Here is a 17025-nt window from a genome sequence, read left to right on the forward strand (position 1 = left end):
TTGCCCAAGCCTGGGCGAAGAGAGAAAGTCTGCCCCCTACTAGATCCGTTGCCGGATCGGGGGCCCTCAATTCATGCTGTCTTAGGGGCGGCAGCAGGTTTTATGGCCTGCTTGCCCTTGTTCCAGGTCTGGTTAGGTTTCCAGCCCTGTCTGTAACGAGCAACAGTTCCTTCCTGTTTTGTAGCGGAGGAAGTTTATGTTGCTCCTGCCTTGAAGTTACGAAAGGCACGAAAATTAGACTGTCTAGCCCTTGGTTTGGCTCTGTCTTGAGGCAGGGCATGTCCCTTACCTCCAGTAATGTCAGCGATAATTTCTTTCAAACCGGGCCCAAATAATGTCTGCCCTTTGAAAGGTATGTTAAGCAATTTAGATTTAGAAGTCACATCGGCTGACCAGGATTTTAACCACAGCGCTCTGCGCGCCTGGATGGCGAATCCGGAATTCTTAGCCGTAAGCTTAGTTAAATGTACTACGGCATCAGAAATAAATGAATTAGCTAGCTTAAGGACTCTAAGCTTGTCTATGATTTCAACCAATGGAACTGAGCTAATGGTCTCCTCTAGAGACTCAAACCAAAATGCCGCCGCAGCCGTGACAGGCGCAATGCATGCGAGAGGTTGTAATATAAAACCTTGTTGAGTAAACATTTTCTTAAGGTAACCCTCTAATTTTTTGTCCATTGGGTCTGAAAAGGCACAGCTATCCTCCACCGGGATAGTGGTACGTTTAGCCAGAGTAGAAACTGCTCCTTCCACCTTAGGGACCGTCTGCCATAAGTCCCGTGTGGTGGCGTCTATTGGAAACATTTTTCTAAATATAGGAGGGGGGGAAAAGGGCACACCTGGCCTATCCCACTCCTTAGTAATAATTTCTGCAAGTCTCTTAGGTATAGGAAAGACGTCAGTACACGCCGGTACCGCATAGTATCTATCCAGCCTACATAATTTCTCTGGGATTGCAACCGTGTTACAATCATTCAGAGCCGCTAATACCTCCCCCAATAATACACGGAGGTTCTCAAGCTTAAATTTAAAATTTGAAATGTGAGTCCAGTCTATTTGGATCAGATCCGTCACCCACAGAATGAAGCTCTCCGTCTTCATGTTCTGCCATTTGTGACGCAGTATCAGACATGGCTCTAACATTATCAGCGTACTCTGTTCTCACCCCAGAGTGGTCGCGTTTACCTCTAAGTTCTGGTAATTTAGATAAAACTTCAGTCATAACATTAGCCATGTCTTGTAAAGTGATTTGTAATGGCCGCCCTGATGTACTTGGCGTCGCAATATCACGCACCTCCTGAGCGGGAGATGCAGGTACTGACACGTGAGGAGAGTTAGTCGGCATAACTTTCCCCTCGTTGTCTGGTGAAATTTTCTTAAAATGTACAGATTGACTTTTATTTAAAGTAGCATCAATGCAATTAGTACACAAATTTCTATTGGGCTCCACATTGGCTTTTGAACATATTGCACAAAGAGATTCCTCTATGTCAGACATGTTAAAACAAACTAGCAATTAGACTAGCAAGCTTGGAAAATACTTTCAAATAAATTTGCAAGCACTATAAAAAACGTTACTGTGCCTTTAAGAAGCACACAAAAACTGTCACAGTTGAATAACAATGAACCGGATTAGTTATAGAAACCAAATTTTCACAGTAAATGCATAAATTTAGCAAAGGATTGCACTCATTAGCAATGGATGATTAACCCTTAATATCAGAAAAACGGATAACAATTGAAAATATAAGCGTTTTTATCACAGTCAAAGCACAGTCTCACAGGTCTGCTGTGAGTGATTACCTCCCTCAAAACTAGTTTTGAAGACCCCTGAGCTCTGTAGAGACGTCCTGGATCATGCAGGGAGAAGAAGGCAGACTGTGACTGAATTTCTAATGCGTAGTAAAAGCGCCAAAATAGGCCCCTCCCACTCACAATACAACAGTGAGGGAAGCTCAGTAAACTGTTTTAATTCAAAACAAACGACAGCCATGTGGAAAATAACGCCCAAAATAATTTTTCACCAAGTACCTCAGATAATTAAACGATTTAACATGCCAGCAAACGTTTAAAATCTAATTTATGAAATGTCATTAAAAAGCCTGCTGCTAGTCGCTCACACTGCAAGTTAGGCTAAAAGTTATATGCATACAGTATTTTCCCAGTGAAGTGCCATTCCCCAGAAATACTTAAGTGTAAACATACATACATATCAGCCTGATACCAGTTGCTACTACTGCATTTAAGGCTGTACTTACATTATATCGGTATTAGCAGTATTTTCTCAGTCAATTCCATTCCTTAGAAAATAATATACTGCAACATACCTCTTTGCAGGTGAACCTGCCCGCTGTCCCCTGTTCTGAAGTTACCTCACTCCTCAGAATGGCCGAGAACAGCAAACGGATCTTAGTTACGTCCGCTAAGATCATACACAAAACTCAGGTAGATTCTTCTTCAAATGCTGCCTGAGAAAAAACAACACACTCCGGTGCCGTTTAAAATAACAAACTTTTGATTGAAGAAATAAAAACTAAGTTTAATAACCACAGTCCTCTCACACATCCTATCTATTAGTTGGGTGCAAGAGAATGACTGGGTATGACGTAGAGGGGAGGAGCTATATAGCAGCTCTGCTTGGGTGATCCTCTTGCACTTCCTGTTGGGGAGGAGTTAATATCCCATAAGTAATGGATGACCCGTGGACTGACTACACTTAACAGGAGAAAACAGCATTTTGCCCCCTTGGAAGCCTAATTTTTCCGCACGTTTATCAAAAGAAAAAACAAGTCAAGATGAAAAAACATAATTTATGCTTACCTGATAAATTTATTTCTCTTGTAGTGTAGTCAGTCCACGGGTCATCCATTACTTATGGGATTATATCTCTTCCCCAACAGGAAGTTGCAAGAGGATCACCCAAGCAGAGCTGCTATATAGCTCCTCCCCTCACATGTCATATCCAGTCATTCGACCGAAACAAGACGAGAAAGGAGAAACTATAGGGTGCAGTGGTGACTGGAGTTTAATTAAAATTTAGATCTGCCTTAAAAGACAGGGCGGGCCGTGGACTGACTACACTACAAGAGAAATAAATTTATCAGGTAAGCATAAATTATGTTTTCTCTTGTTAAGTGTAGTCAGTCCACGGGTCATCCATTACTTATGGGATACCAATACCAAAGCTAAAGTACACGGATGAAGGGAGGGACAAGGCAGGAACTTTAAACGGAGGGAACCACTGCCTGAAGTACCTTTCTCCCAAAAATAGCCTCCGAAGAAGCAAAAGTTTAAAAACACCACAGACCTCTCACAACGACCTATCTTTAGTTAGGTTGCAAAAGAATGACTGGATATGACATGTGAGGGGAGGAGCTATATAGCAGCTCTGCTTGGGTGATCCTCTTGCAACTTCCTGTTGGGGAAGAGATATAATCCCATAAGTAATGGTTGACCCGTGGACTGACTACACTTAACAAGAGAAAAAGACTATAACTCAGGTTAGACAAACTTCCTAAAACATGATTCCCATAACGAAACTGCCAGACTGCAAAGGGAAATATACATAGACCTGACTCATGGCAAATATAAGTAAAATACATATATTTAAAACTTTATATTAATACAAAAAGCGCCAAACCATAGCTGAGTGTCTTAAAAACAGAATTTATGCTTACCTGATAAATTACTTTCTCCAACGGTGTGTCCGGTCCACGGCGTCATCCATAACTTGTGGGAAATATTCTCCCCCACAGGGAAAGGCAAGGAGAGCACACAGCAAGAGCTGTCCATATAGCTCCCCCTCTGGCTCCGCCCCCCAGTCATTCGACCGACGGTTAGGAGAAAAAGGAGAAACTATAGGGTGCCGTGGTGACTGTAGTGTATAAAGAAAAAAAATTTCAACCTTATTAGGAAAACCAGGGCGGGCCGTGGACCGGACACACCGTTGGAGAAAGTAATTTATCAGGTAAGCATAAATTCTGTTTTCTCCAACATTGGTGTGTCCGGTCCACGGCGTCATCCATTACTTGTGGGAACCAATACCAAAGCTTTAGGACACGGATGAAGGGAGGGAGCAAATCAGGTTACCTAAATGGAAGGCACCACGGATTGCAAAACCTTTCTGCCAAAAATAGCCTCTGAAGAAGCATAAGTATCAAATTTGTAGAATTTGGCAAAAGTGTGCAGAGAAGACCAAGTCGCTGCCTTACATATCTGATCAACAGAAGCCTCGTTCTTGTAGGCCCATGTGGAAGCCACAGCCCTAGTAGAGTGAGCTGTGATTCGTTCAGGAGGCTGCCGTCCGGCAGTCTCATAAGCCAATCGGATAATGCTTTTCAGCCAGAAAGAAAGAGAGGTAGCAGTAGCTTTTTGACCTCTCCTCTTACCAGAGTAAACGACAAACAAAGATGAGGTTTGTCTAAAATCTTTTGTTGCTTCTAAATAGAACTTTAAAGCACGAACTACATCTAAATTGTGTAACAAACGTTCCTTCTTTGAAACTGGATTCGGACACAGAGAAGGAACAACTATTTCCTGGATAATATTCTTGTTGGAAACAACTTTTGGAAGAAAACCAGGCTTAGTACGCAAAACAACCTTATCTGAATGGAAAACCAGATAGGGTGGATTACACTGCAAAGCAGATAATTCAGAAACTCTTCTAGCAGAAGAAATAGCAACCAAAAACAGAACTTTCCAAGATAGTAACTTAATATCTATGGAATGTAAAGGTTCAAACGGAACCCCTTGAAGAACTGAAAGAACTAAATTTAGACTCCAAGGAGGAGTCATGGGTCTGTAAACAGGCTTGATTCTGACCAAAGCCTGAACAAAAGCTTGTACATCTGGCACAGCTGCCAGTCGTTTGTGTAACAAGACAGATAAAGCAGAAATCTGTCCCTTTAGAGAACTCGCTGACAACCCTTTATCCAAACCTTCTTGGAGAAAGGAGAGAATCTTTGGAATTTTAATCTTACTCCAGGAGAATCCCTTGGATTCACACCAACAGATATATTTTTTCCATATTTTATGGTAAATCTTTCTAGTCACAGGTTTTCTGGCTTGGACCAGAGTATCTATCACAGAATTTGAAAACCCACGCTTGGATAAAATCAAGCGTTCAATTTCCAAGCAGTCAGCTGCAGAGAAACTAGATTTGGATGTTCGAATGGACCTTGTACTAGAAGATCCTGTCTCAAAGGTAGCTTCCATGGTGGAGCCGATGACATAATCACCAGGTCTGCATACCAAGTCCTGCGTGGCCACGCAGGAGCTATCAGAATCACCGAGGCCTTCTCCTGTTTGATCCTGGCTATGAGCCTGGGAAGGAGAGGAAACGGTGGAAACACATACGCTAGGTTGAACGACCAAGGCGCCACTAATGCATCCACTAGGGTCGCCTTGGGATCCCTGGATCTGGACCCGTAACAAGGAATCTTGAAGTTCTGAAGGGACGCCATCAGATCCATGTCTGGAATGCCCCATAATTGGGTTAACTGGGCAAAGACCTCCGGGTGGAGTTCCCACTCCCCCGGATGGAAAGTCTGACGACTCAAATAGTCCGCCTCCCAGTTGTCTACACCTGGGATGTGAATTGCAGATAGATGGCAGGAGTGATCCTCCGCCCATTTGAAGATCTTGGACACCTCGCTCATCGCCAAGGAACTCTTTGTTCCCCCCTGATGATTGATGTACGCAACAGTCGTTATGTTGTCCGACTGAAACCTTATGAACCTGGCTTCCGCTAGTTGAGGCCAAGCCAGGAGCGCATTGAATATTGCTCTTAGTTCCAAAATGTTTATCGGGAGAAGAGACTCTTCTTGAGACCATAGACCCTGAGCTTTCAGAGTCCCAGACCGCGCCCCAACCCAAGAGGCTGGCGTCGGTCGTGACAATGACCCACTCCGGTCTGCGGAAACTCATTCCCTGAGACAGGTGATCCTGGGTCAACCAGGGGGTCAAGTCTGTATAGTCCCCATTCCACTGATTGAGCATGCACAGCTGTAATGGTCTTAGATGAATTCGAGCAAAAGGAACCACGTCCATTGCTGCGACCATTAGTCCTATTACTTCCATGCACTGAGCTATGGAGGGTTGAGGAATAGAATGAAGAACTCGACAAGCGTTTAGAAGCTTTAACTTTCTCACTTCTGTCAGGAAGATCTTCATTTCCACAGAATCTATTATTGTTCCCAGAAAAGGAACCCTTGTGGACGGTGACAGTGAACTCTTTTCTATGTTCACCTTCCACCCGTGAGATCTGAGAAAAAGCCAACACAATGTCCGTGTGGGCCCTTGCTTTGGAAAGAGACGACGCTTGGATTAGGATGTCGTCTAGATAAGGTGCTACAGCGATGCCCCTCGGCCTTAGGACCGCTAGAAGGGAACCTAGCACCTTTGTGAAAATTCTGGGAGCGGTGGCTAAACCGAATGGAAGAGCCACGAACTGGTAATGTTTGTCCAGAAAAGCGAACCTCAGGAACTGATGATGAGTTTTGTGTATTGGGATATGCAGATATGCATCCTTTAGATCCACGGTAGTCAAATATTGACCCTGCTGGATTGTCGGCAAGATTGTCCGAATGGTTTCCATTTTGAAGGATGGAACTCTGAGGAACTTGTTTAATATCTTTAAATCCAGAATTGGCCTGAAAGTTCCCTCTTTTTTGGGAACCACAAACAGGTTTGAGTAAAAACCTAGACCTTGTTCCCCGGAGGGGACTGGGTTTATCACTCCCATCTTTGATAGGTCTCTTACACAATGTAAGAATGCCTGTTTCTTTATCTGGTCTGAAGATAAGCGAGACAGGTGGAATCTTCCCTTTGGAGGAAGTCCCTTGAAGTCTAGTAGGTATCCCTTGGAGACTATCTCTAGTGCCCAGGGATCCGGAACATCTCTTGCCCAAGCCTGAGCGAAGAGAGATAGTCTGCCCCCTACCAGATCCGGTCCCGGATCGGGGGCTACTCCTTCATGCTGTCTTGGTAGCAGCAGCAGGTTTCTTGGTCTGTTTACCCTTATTCCAGCCTAGCATGGGCTTCCAAGCGGGTTTGGGCTGGGCCGCGTTACCTTCTTGTCTAGTGGCAGTGGAGTTATTAGCCGGTCCGTTCCTGAAATTGCGAAAGGAACGAAAATTAGACTTGTTCTTAGCCTTAAAAGGCCTATCCTGTGGGAGGGCATGGCCCTTACCCCCAGTGATGTCTGAAATAATTTACTTCAATTCCGGCCCAAAAAGGGTCTTACCCTTGAAAGGAATATTAAGTAACTTAGTCTTGGACGACACATCTGCCGACCAGGATTTTAGCCAAAGCGCCCTCCGCGCTACTATAGCAAAACCTGAGTTTTTCGCCGCCAATTTCGTTATTTGAAAGGCGGCATCCAATATAAAGGAATTAACTAACTTTAATGCGTGAATTCTGTCCATGACTTCTTCACAGGAAGTCTCTTTCTGGAGCGACCTTTCTAGTTCCTCGAACCAAAAGGACGCCGCTGAAGTGACAGTAATAACACACGTAGCTGGTTGAAGGATGAACCCTTGCTGAACAAAAATCTTTTTAAGCAATCCTTCCAATTTTTTATCCATAGGATCTTTGAAAGTGCAGCTGTCCTCTATAGGAATAGTTGTGCGCTTTGCTAGTGTTGAAACAGCTCCCTCAACCTTCGGGACCGTCTGCCATGCGTCCCTTCAAGGGTCTATTATGGGAAACATTTTCTTAAATATAGGAGGTGGGGCAAAGGGTACACCTGGCTTCTCCCACTCCTTATCCACTATGCTCGCTACCCTCTTGGGTATAGGAAAAGCATCGTCGTGCACTGGGACCTCTAAAAATGTGTCCAATTTGCACAACTTCTCTGGTACTACTATAGAATCACAGTCATCCAGAGTAGCTAATACCTCCTTAAGCAAAGCGCGGAGATGTTCTAGCTTAAACTTAAATGCTACTATATCAGGTTCTGCCTGTTGAGAAATTTTTCCTGAGTCTGAAATTTCACCCTCAGACAGCCCTTCCCTCACAGCCAATTCTGATTGATGTGAGGGTAAAATAGATAAGGCATCGTCAGCGTCTGATTGTTCATTCTTTTTATCTGTATTTAAAACTGAACAATCACGCTTTCTCTGAAATGCTGGCAGTTTGGATAAAAGATTTGCTATAGAATTATCCACTACTGCTGTCAATTGTTGCATAGAAATAAGCACTGGCGCGCTAGGTGTCGCCTGCGCGGGCAAAGCTGGTGTAGACACAGAAGGAGAGGATGTAGAACTATCCCCACTACCTTCATTAGATAAATCATCTTGGGCAACATTATGAAATGTAACAGAGCTGTCCTTATTTTGTTTGGACGCTATGGCACAATCATCACAAACACTCGAAGGGGGAACCACATTTGTCTCTACACACACAGAACATAGGTTATCTGATGGCCCAGACATGTTAAACAGATTTAGGCAGGCAAACAATGCAATAAAAACGATTTTAAACAAAAACGTTACTGTCTCTTTAAATAATAAAATGACACACTTTATTTCTGAATGTTCAAAAAACTATGAAGGCAATATCCGATTTTTATGAAATTTGGACCCCAGTGTCTTAATGCTTATAAAGTATTGCACAGCAAATATGGAGACTCTAGCTCTTAAAACAAGCAAACCGGAGCAAATTGTTGGATTTAACCGTTTTTATACACCACAATCCCTGCTACAGCATTGCTGTAGCTTTTACCTTCCTTAGGGGTCAACCATCCACAGAAATAAGCCTTCTGGAGTCACTTTCTTAGCCACAGGACCCTCTCACATGAGACTGCATGCACTGCCTTGAAAATCAACTGCGCAGCTGAAGCGCCAAAACGAGGCCTCCTCCCTCAGTACACTAGAGTGAAGGGGCCTTCCTGACTAGATTTAGGTGTCTAAAACAAGCCAGATCAATAAAAAACGTCCCCAAGTGTATATGAGCTCATAAAACATTTCATATGCCATGATATTGCAATAAAAACCAATCGATTTGGCCCCTAACAGTGTCTACCAGCATAAAATTCAAAAAGGGGAAGCCTGTTATCTTTTTTGCTGAGGTGAAAGAAAAATGGCTTACCGTTTTCCCTGAGGGGAAAAATGACTGTCATCTAGCATTAGCCTGTGTTGTTAGAAGGAGACTAGTCATACCTGAAGCAGATGAGTCTGCAAGCTGTTACCCCCAACTGAAGTTCTCTAGTTTCAACAGTCCTGCGTGGTAACAGCAATGGATTTTAGTTACTTGTGCTAAAATCATAGCCCTCTTAAACAGAAATCTTCATCACTTTTCTGTTGTAGAGTAAATAGTACAAGCCAGCACTATTTTAAAATAAACTCTTGATAGAAGAAATAAAAAACTACAACTAACACCACAAACTCCTCGCCATCCCCGTGGAGATGCTACTTGTTCCGAGCGGCAAGGAGAATGACTGGGGGGCGGAGCCAGAGGGGGAGCTATATGGACAGCTCTTGCTGTGTGCTCTACTTGCCTTTCCCTGTGGGGGAGAATATTTCCCACAAGTAATGGATGACGCCGTGGACCGGACACACCAATGTTGGAGAAATAATGATACATACTCACCGAAAGACACCCATCCACATATAGCAGATAGCCAAACCAGTACTGAAAACTATCAGCAGAGGTAATGGTATATAAGAGTATGTCGCTGATCTGAAAAGGGAGGTAGGAGATGAATCCCTACGACCGATAACAGAGAAGCCTTGAAAAGATTCCCACATGAGGGAAACCCTAAAATTAACACTATACTCAGAGGAATTGGGTTTCAGAATGCTTAGAAGCGTTTATCATAGAAGAAATCATAAAACTCAAGCACAAACTTTCTTCACCACCTCCATAGGAGTCATATTATGTCCTATTGCCTCTTTCAGGGTCCATACTACCCTATTCCCATTTAACAGAAGTCAATAGGATCCCAGTTTGGTAATAGGTGAGCCCTTACTTTCCAACCCCTGAGGTTGGAAGGTGATTATAATAAAAACACATATATATATATATATATATATATATATATATATATATTACTATACTTGGAGACAGTTAACCCCTTGGCGGACAGGGTGTGCAACCCTGTGTGCATTATTGCTCACATTAATTAATTTGTTTGATCTCTCTGATGAAGAACAGAATGAGCAGGGTTGTTTACACCGACAACACCGACAACATCTAAATTCAGTGGTGCAACCATGACCACTTCTGATTTAATGCATAGATACAGGGGAATAAAATCATTTTTAGTGAGTACAACTATACCGCAAAACACACTACCATTTATATTTAGAAATTCATGTTTACGGATTAGCTAAAATACATACAACACACACACATAGGGGTAGTAAAATATATTGAAAATTAAAAGAAAAAAAAGTTTCAAAATTCTTACAAGGCGGAAGATGGAGGTTTGGTGTGTGTACCCATATATAGATAACCCTAAAATTTCAACTGCTTATATAAAATGAACATCCAAATGCAACTAAACACATAAATTTAGTATTAGATTTATCAACATTAAAATTATTGAAACCACCAAGACATTAATATTTCTCTGCTTTGACCATTTATCAATACCCATACAGTGGTGGGGAACAAAGCAGTAAGTGGATAAAGTATGCACTGATATTTTGTACAGGTCAATGTTGATAGATGTATACAGGCATGCAGACACCACTGAAATAACCACTATAACAAGGTATAGGTCAACATAAGATCATGAAGAAGAAAAAAGGAGAGAAAGAGAGAAAGACGTGAAACAGCTGCCCAGAAGTAGTTTGTTTTATGCTGCATCTACCCAATAAAGGGAAATTGCTGTGATTGAACACAGTGCTGAAACAAAAGCATGAGATATTATATATCTAATTTGCATATCTTACCCAGAGTGCTCTGGTGCATTGGCAACAATGTATACAGAGTACATCTGGGGAAAAGCGCATAGGTTTTCTAAATTTCTATACAATAATTCTATTACTCCTACTTTTATGAAACTTAGTATTTAAATCTCATGCCTTTATATCTCCACCATAACTAAGTAAAATATACTGTACATTTGACTGTACCTTTCTGACTAGTCGAAGTGCTTGTGTCCTTTCTACTTCATTACTCTGCTGTATATCTATGCATCTGTAGGAAGAAAATGTAATCTTATTAGATAACACACTACTGATGTACAATCTATTTATTAATTTTCATATACAACATACACTGTATCCCCTGTACCAATCTGAGCATTAAATATTTGCAGTTTATGCTTAACATTTTTAGTGCCTAGTCAGGATTTTTCCCCTGAACTAAAGCAGTTTTTAGACTTTGAATTAATTCGTTTTTTCCCTATGAATTAATTTGTTATTGATTAACATGTATTGGCAATATATTACAATCCACACATTATTACATACAAAACTAGTTAAAGGGACAGTTTACTCAAAAATGTTCTCCCCTTTAATTTGTTCCCAATGATCCACTTTACCTGCTGGAGTGTATTAAATTGTTACAAGTATTTCCATTAACCTTATATTGGCATTTAAATTACTTTATTTAGCCTGCGGTATCCCCACCCATCCTGAAAGTTTTTGGCCACGAGGCCAAGCTGTATTAACACAGCCAGTAGAAGAAATTACACTCCCACTGGGTTATAGAAGAGCTAAGGTAATAAAATGTTAATTTTCCATTGTTCTCTCCAAGTATTGGTGATTGGTTTATGGACAGATATAAGATAAAGAGGCATGTATATGTACACAATGTGGTAAAGTAATGAGATCTGATTATACCTACAAGCTCAACCCATTTTATTAGGTTGTGGCTTCAAAACATAAAATCAGCTAATTAATATACACAAATAAGCCTTAAAAAAGCAAATCTCATATATTTTATACTCTGCAGCTGGTAAAAAAAGTAATTGGAAACACATTAAGGGAAAAACAATTTTAATAGTATACTGTCCCTTTAAGGCAGGGCTCGACAAACCAAGGTACCACTTACCCCTCGCTAGCTGCCACCAGTTTTATAACAGGGTGTGTTTGTGTGTATGTGTATATATATATATATATATATATATATATATACATATATATATATATATATATATATATACACACACACACACACACAAGTTTCTGCCTCCTAAATGTATGGGCTATCTACCAGATTTTTAGCAAATGAGTCAAGCCCTGAGTTATAAAGGGCCATTATACCCAAATGTTGAAACACTTGAAAGTGATGCAGCATAGCTGTAAAAAGCTGGCTAGAAAGTATCACCTGAACATTTCTATGTAAAAAAGAAAGATATTTTACCTCACAATGTCTTAAGTATTCATACCCCATTGCAAAGGACTTTAAGCAGCAAATCACTATGCCTGTCCTAGAAAAGGCAAGGGAGTGAGCCTCATGCACACATGTTATTTTCCCTATTCAGTTTAAGGAAGTTTACTATGAAATCTCATGAGTTAAAAGGACAGTATACACCAATTTTCATATAACTGCATGTAACAGACACTACTATAAAGAATAATATGCACAGATACTGAGATAAAAATACAGTATAAAACCATTTAAAAAGTAACTTAGAAGCTTCCAGTTTAGCTATGTTTAAAAAGGTTATAGGAACACCCATTGCAAATGGGAAATATCAACCCCCCCCCCTTACTTTGCATATGAAAAGACCCTTTACACAAACAGAAGCAAGCTGGAGAAGGTATATGTCGGTATTCTCCTAAAACTTTGGGGCTTGGTTAGTAACCACAAAATCCGAGCAATGTTATTTAAAAAACAAAATGTATTTAAGAACTTGCCTGATAAATTAATTTCTTTCATATTGGCAAGAGTCCATGAGCTAGTGACGTATGGGACATACATTCCTACCAGGAGGGGGCAAAGTTTCCCAAACCTCAAAATACCTATAAATACACCTCCCACCACACCCACAATTCAGTTTAACGAATAACCAAGTAGTGACGCGATAACGAAAGGAGTAGAAAACCATACAAAAAGAGGAACCGGAAATATAATTGTGCTTTTATACAAAAAAAACATAACCACCATAAAAAGGGTGGGCCTCATGGACTCTTGCCAATATGAAAAATTAATTTATGAGGTAAGTTCTTACATAAATTACGTTTTCTTTCATGTAATTGGCAAGGGTGCATGAGCTAGTGAGGTACGGGATAGAAATACCCAAGATGTGGAAGTCCACAGAAGAGTCACTAGAGAGGGAGGGATAAAATACAACAGGTATTTCCACTGAGAATTTAAATCCACAAAATAATAAACGTTTTTCTAAATAAACAAATCAAAAGCAGTAGAATCAAACTACTACCAAAGACTGCTTTAGAAGAAGCAAATACATTTAAAAAATGGTAAAAACAAGAAAAGTATGCAAAGAACAAATTACTGCTTCGCAAATTTGATCATCCGAAGCTTCATTCTGAAAACGTCCAAGAAATGGCAACTGAATTTAGTAGAATGAGCTGTAAATCTCTGAGGCAGAGCCTGCCCTGCCTCCAAAAAAGCCTTGAGAAACAAAAGCTTTAACCAGGATGTCAAAGAAATTGCAGAGGTTTACATCCAAAGAATGTAAAGAACTCTCAAAGAATTCTTTAGGATTAGGACACAAAGAAGGAACAACAATTTCTCTACTAATGTTCAAATTCATAACCTTAGGAAAAAAAGAAGTCCATAAAACAACTTATCTAGATGAAAAAAAATCAGATAAGAAGATACCCAAGAAAGAGCTGATAAATCAGAAACTCTTCTAGCAGAAGAGATAGCCAAAAGAAACAACACATTCCAAGAAAGTAGATAATCTTCAAAGAAAATATAGGCTCAAAAGAGCGAGCCTGCAAAATCCTTAAACCAAATTAAGACTCCAAAAAGGAGAATTAATAAATGAAAAGGCTTAATACAAACCAAAGCCTGAACAAAAAAGTGAATATCAGGAAGTGTAAATAATATTTCTAGGAAATAAAACAAAGAAAAGATTTTTGTCCCTTCAAAAAAGTTTCAGACATACTTATCCAAACCATCATGAAGAAGCTGAAAAATCCTAGAGAATTTATGAGAACACCATAAAATATAGGATTTCCAAACCTGATAATACATGTTCCTTGAAACAGACTTATAAGCCTGCAACATAGTGATAAAAACTGAGTCAAAGAAACCTCTATGACTAAAGACTGAACCCCAGGTAAGAAAAAAAGTTTAAATAAACTTCCCAAACATGATTCCTATACTGAAAGACTGCAAAGGGAAATATACATAGACCTGACTCATGGCAAATATAAGCAAAATACATATATTTAAAACTTTATATTAATACATACAGCGCCAAACCATAGCTGAGAGTGTCTTAAACAATGATACATACTTACCGAAAGACACCCATCCACATATAGCAGATAGCCAAACCAGTACTGAAAACTAACAGCAGAGGTAATGGTATATAAGAGTATATCGTCAATCAGAAAAGAGGTATGAGATGAATCCCTATGACCGATAACAGAGAACCCTTGAAAAGATTTCCCGTGAGAGAAACCATAAAATCAATAGGCGATACTCTCTTCACATCCCTCTGACAAACACTGTACTCAGAGGAATTAGGCTTCAGAATACTTAGAAGCGCTTATCATAGAAGACATCATAATTTTCAAGCACAAACTTACTTCACCAAAGTTTGTAAAACTGAATTGTGGGTGTGGTGAGGGGTGTATTTATAGGCATTTTGAGATTTGGGAAACTTTGCCCCCTCCTGGTAGGAATGTATATCCCATACGTCACTAGCTCATGGACTCTTGCCAATTACATGAAAGAAATAAGCAAAACTATCCATTTAAAAAAAAAAAAAAAAAAAACTTGATATGCTCTATAGATCATCTACAAAACATTTATGCAAAGAATAAAAACGAGTGTATAATGTCCCTTTGAGTCAAATCTCATGAGATTATAGTAAAAGAGTTCACGACCTCGGCACTGCTGATGGTGATTTTTTTTTTTTTTACCTGCAGCTGGACAGCAGCTGAAGTATAACTTTTTACACAGGACTTACTCTGGTGAGCTGAGGAGATTGTGAGGTAAAATATCTTCCTTTTTTACATAGAGATGCTCAGGTGATATTTTCCAGTCAGCTTTTTACAGTTTTACTGCATCAGTTTCACGTCATTAGCGTTTGAGTATTATGTCCCTTTAATGACTATATGACATTTACTTATGTCCTCCTGCATGCATTGGCCTTAAAGAAACAATAATTAAAAAAAAAAGATAAAAAATACACCTACCTTGCAATTAAGTAGTCTACTTTCAGTTTTAGCACCTTTTGTAAAACACTGGAATCTCTGATAAGGTAGCGAAGCGCCCTCAGGCCTGCTGCTCTTACTTCTTTTGCTTCATTTAATAAAGCTAAGCGTAAACTAAAGGAAATTAAAAAAAAGACACCAAGTATGTTATTGTATTAGCTACATAAAATATGTTAGGAGTCTAAAATGTACAACTGTTTAACTATATCTTGCAGGCTTTAAAGGGACATTAAACACTTTGAGATGGTAATATAAAATGATAAATAGTATATATAAAACAACTCTGCAATATACTTTCATTATTTATTTTGTCCTCTTTGCCTGTAATTCCATTCTGAAGTTGTGAGCTTTTCAGTTCCTGTTAGAAACGGAAGTGCAGAACACTGTTAAATCCAGCACAACCATTGGCTGCACACTCTAGTGACCTATGTATAACTGACCCTAATTGGCCACAGCAGAGAAGGTAAGAAGTTACAACATGGCAGCTCCCAGTGTTTTATAGACAATAAAACTTTACACTTATTTTGTCACTTTTTAAACAACTAATGAAACTTTAAAAAATGCATCTACATGTTAGTCTTCGAATCATCTTTTCTTTGAATGCATCATTCTATCTAGCATGTATTTAGTGTTTAATGTCCCTTTTTTAATAATAATGTGAAGTAGACAGCACTGCTGCTGTGTGTTAGAGATAATACATAGCACCTAATATACACAATTTTCAAAAGACTTCAATATGCATAATCACAAGCAGTGCTTCAGTGTAGACCAATCATGGACTGCTGAGTTCTTCACTTATGTTACTGAGATTTGTAAATAAATATAATGGGGGAAATACAGAATTTAGAATACACAGAGGAACTTATGAAAATGGTTAGTTTACTTAGATAATTCAAAATTGATGTTCCGGACATTATGACATACGGTTTTTATGCACTCTTAAATGCACTCTGCTGTTTCCAAAGCTAATATAGGTTATGTTATTTGGCTTTAGCTCTTACCATATGATTATGTCTTCATACATAAAACCTAATCTTTCTTCATTGTAGCCAACATTGCATAGAAGCTGTAAGAGAGAAGAATGAATATGTAATATAGAAGGATAATACGGTTTATGCTATAGTATGACATTTATAGAAGCTGTAAGAGAGAAGAATGAATATGTAATATAGAAGGATAATACGGTTTATGCTATAGTATGACATTTATAGAAGCTGTAAGAGAGAAGAATGAATATGTAATATAGAAGGATAATACGGTTTATGCTATAGTATGACATTTATAGAAGCTGTAAGAGAGAAGAATGAATATGTAATATAGAAGGATAATACGGTTTATGCTATAGTATGACGTTTATAGAAGCTGTAAGAGAAGAATGAATATGTAATATAGAAGGATAATACGGTTTATGCTATAGTATGACGTTTATAGAAGCTGTAAGAGAGAAGAATGAATATGTAATATAGAAGGATAATACGGTTTATGCTATAGTATGACATTTATAGAAGCTGTAATAGAGAAGAATGAATATGTAATATAGAAGGATAATACGGTTTATGCTATAGTATGACGTTTATAGAAGCTGTAAGAGAGAAGAATGAATATGTAATATAGAAGGATAATACGGTTTATGCTATAGTATGACATTTATAGAAGCTGTAAGAGAGAAGAATGAATATGTAATATAGAAGGATAATACGGTTTATGCTATAGTATGA

General features: G+C 39.3%; 1 protein-coding gene across 3 annotated transcripts in view; it reads right to left on the reverse strand.

Annotated features, from left to right (window-relative positions):
* Window positions 1-16394, reverse strand: part of RICTOR (RPTOR independent companion of MTOR complex 2) — a 611164-nt gene extending 594770 nt beyond the window's left edge. For all 3 annotated transcript variants that reach the window (XM_053701222.1, XM_053701221.1, XM_053701220.1), the window contains exons 1-3: window positions 16309-16394; window positions 15290-15421; window positions 11081-11144 (exon numbers count right to left, since the gene is read on the reverse strand). In XM_053701222.1, the coding sequence (XP_053557197.1) occupies window positions 11081-11144; window positions 15290-15421; window positions 16309-16331 (219 nt within the window). In that variant the 5' untranslated portion in view covers window positions 16332-16394. The remainder of the gene's footprint in view (window positions 1-11080; window positions 11145-15289; window positions 15422-16308) is intronic.
* Window positions 16395-17025: the final 631 nt, after the last annotated feature.

Source organism: Bombina bombina, chromosome 2 (assembly GCF_027579735.1).
Source record: "Bombina bombina isolate aBomBom1 chromosome 2, aBomBom1.pri, whole genome shotgun sequence".
In the NCBI taxonomy this organism is placed as follows: Eukaryota; Metazoa; Chordata; class Amphibia; order Anura; family Bombinatoridae; genus Bombina; species Bombina bombina.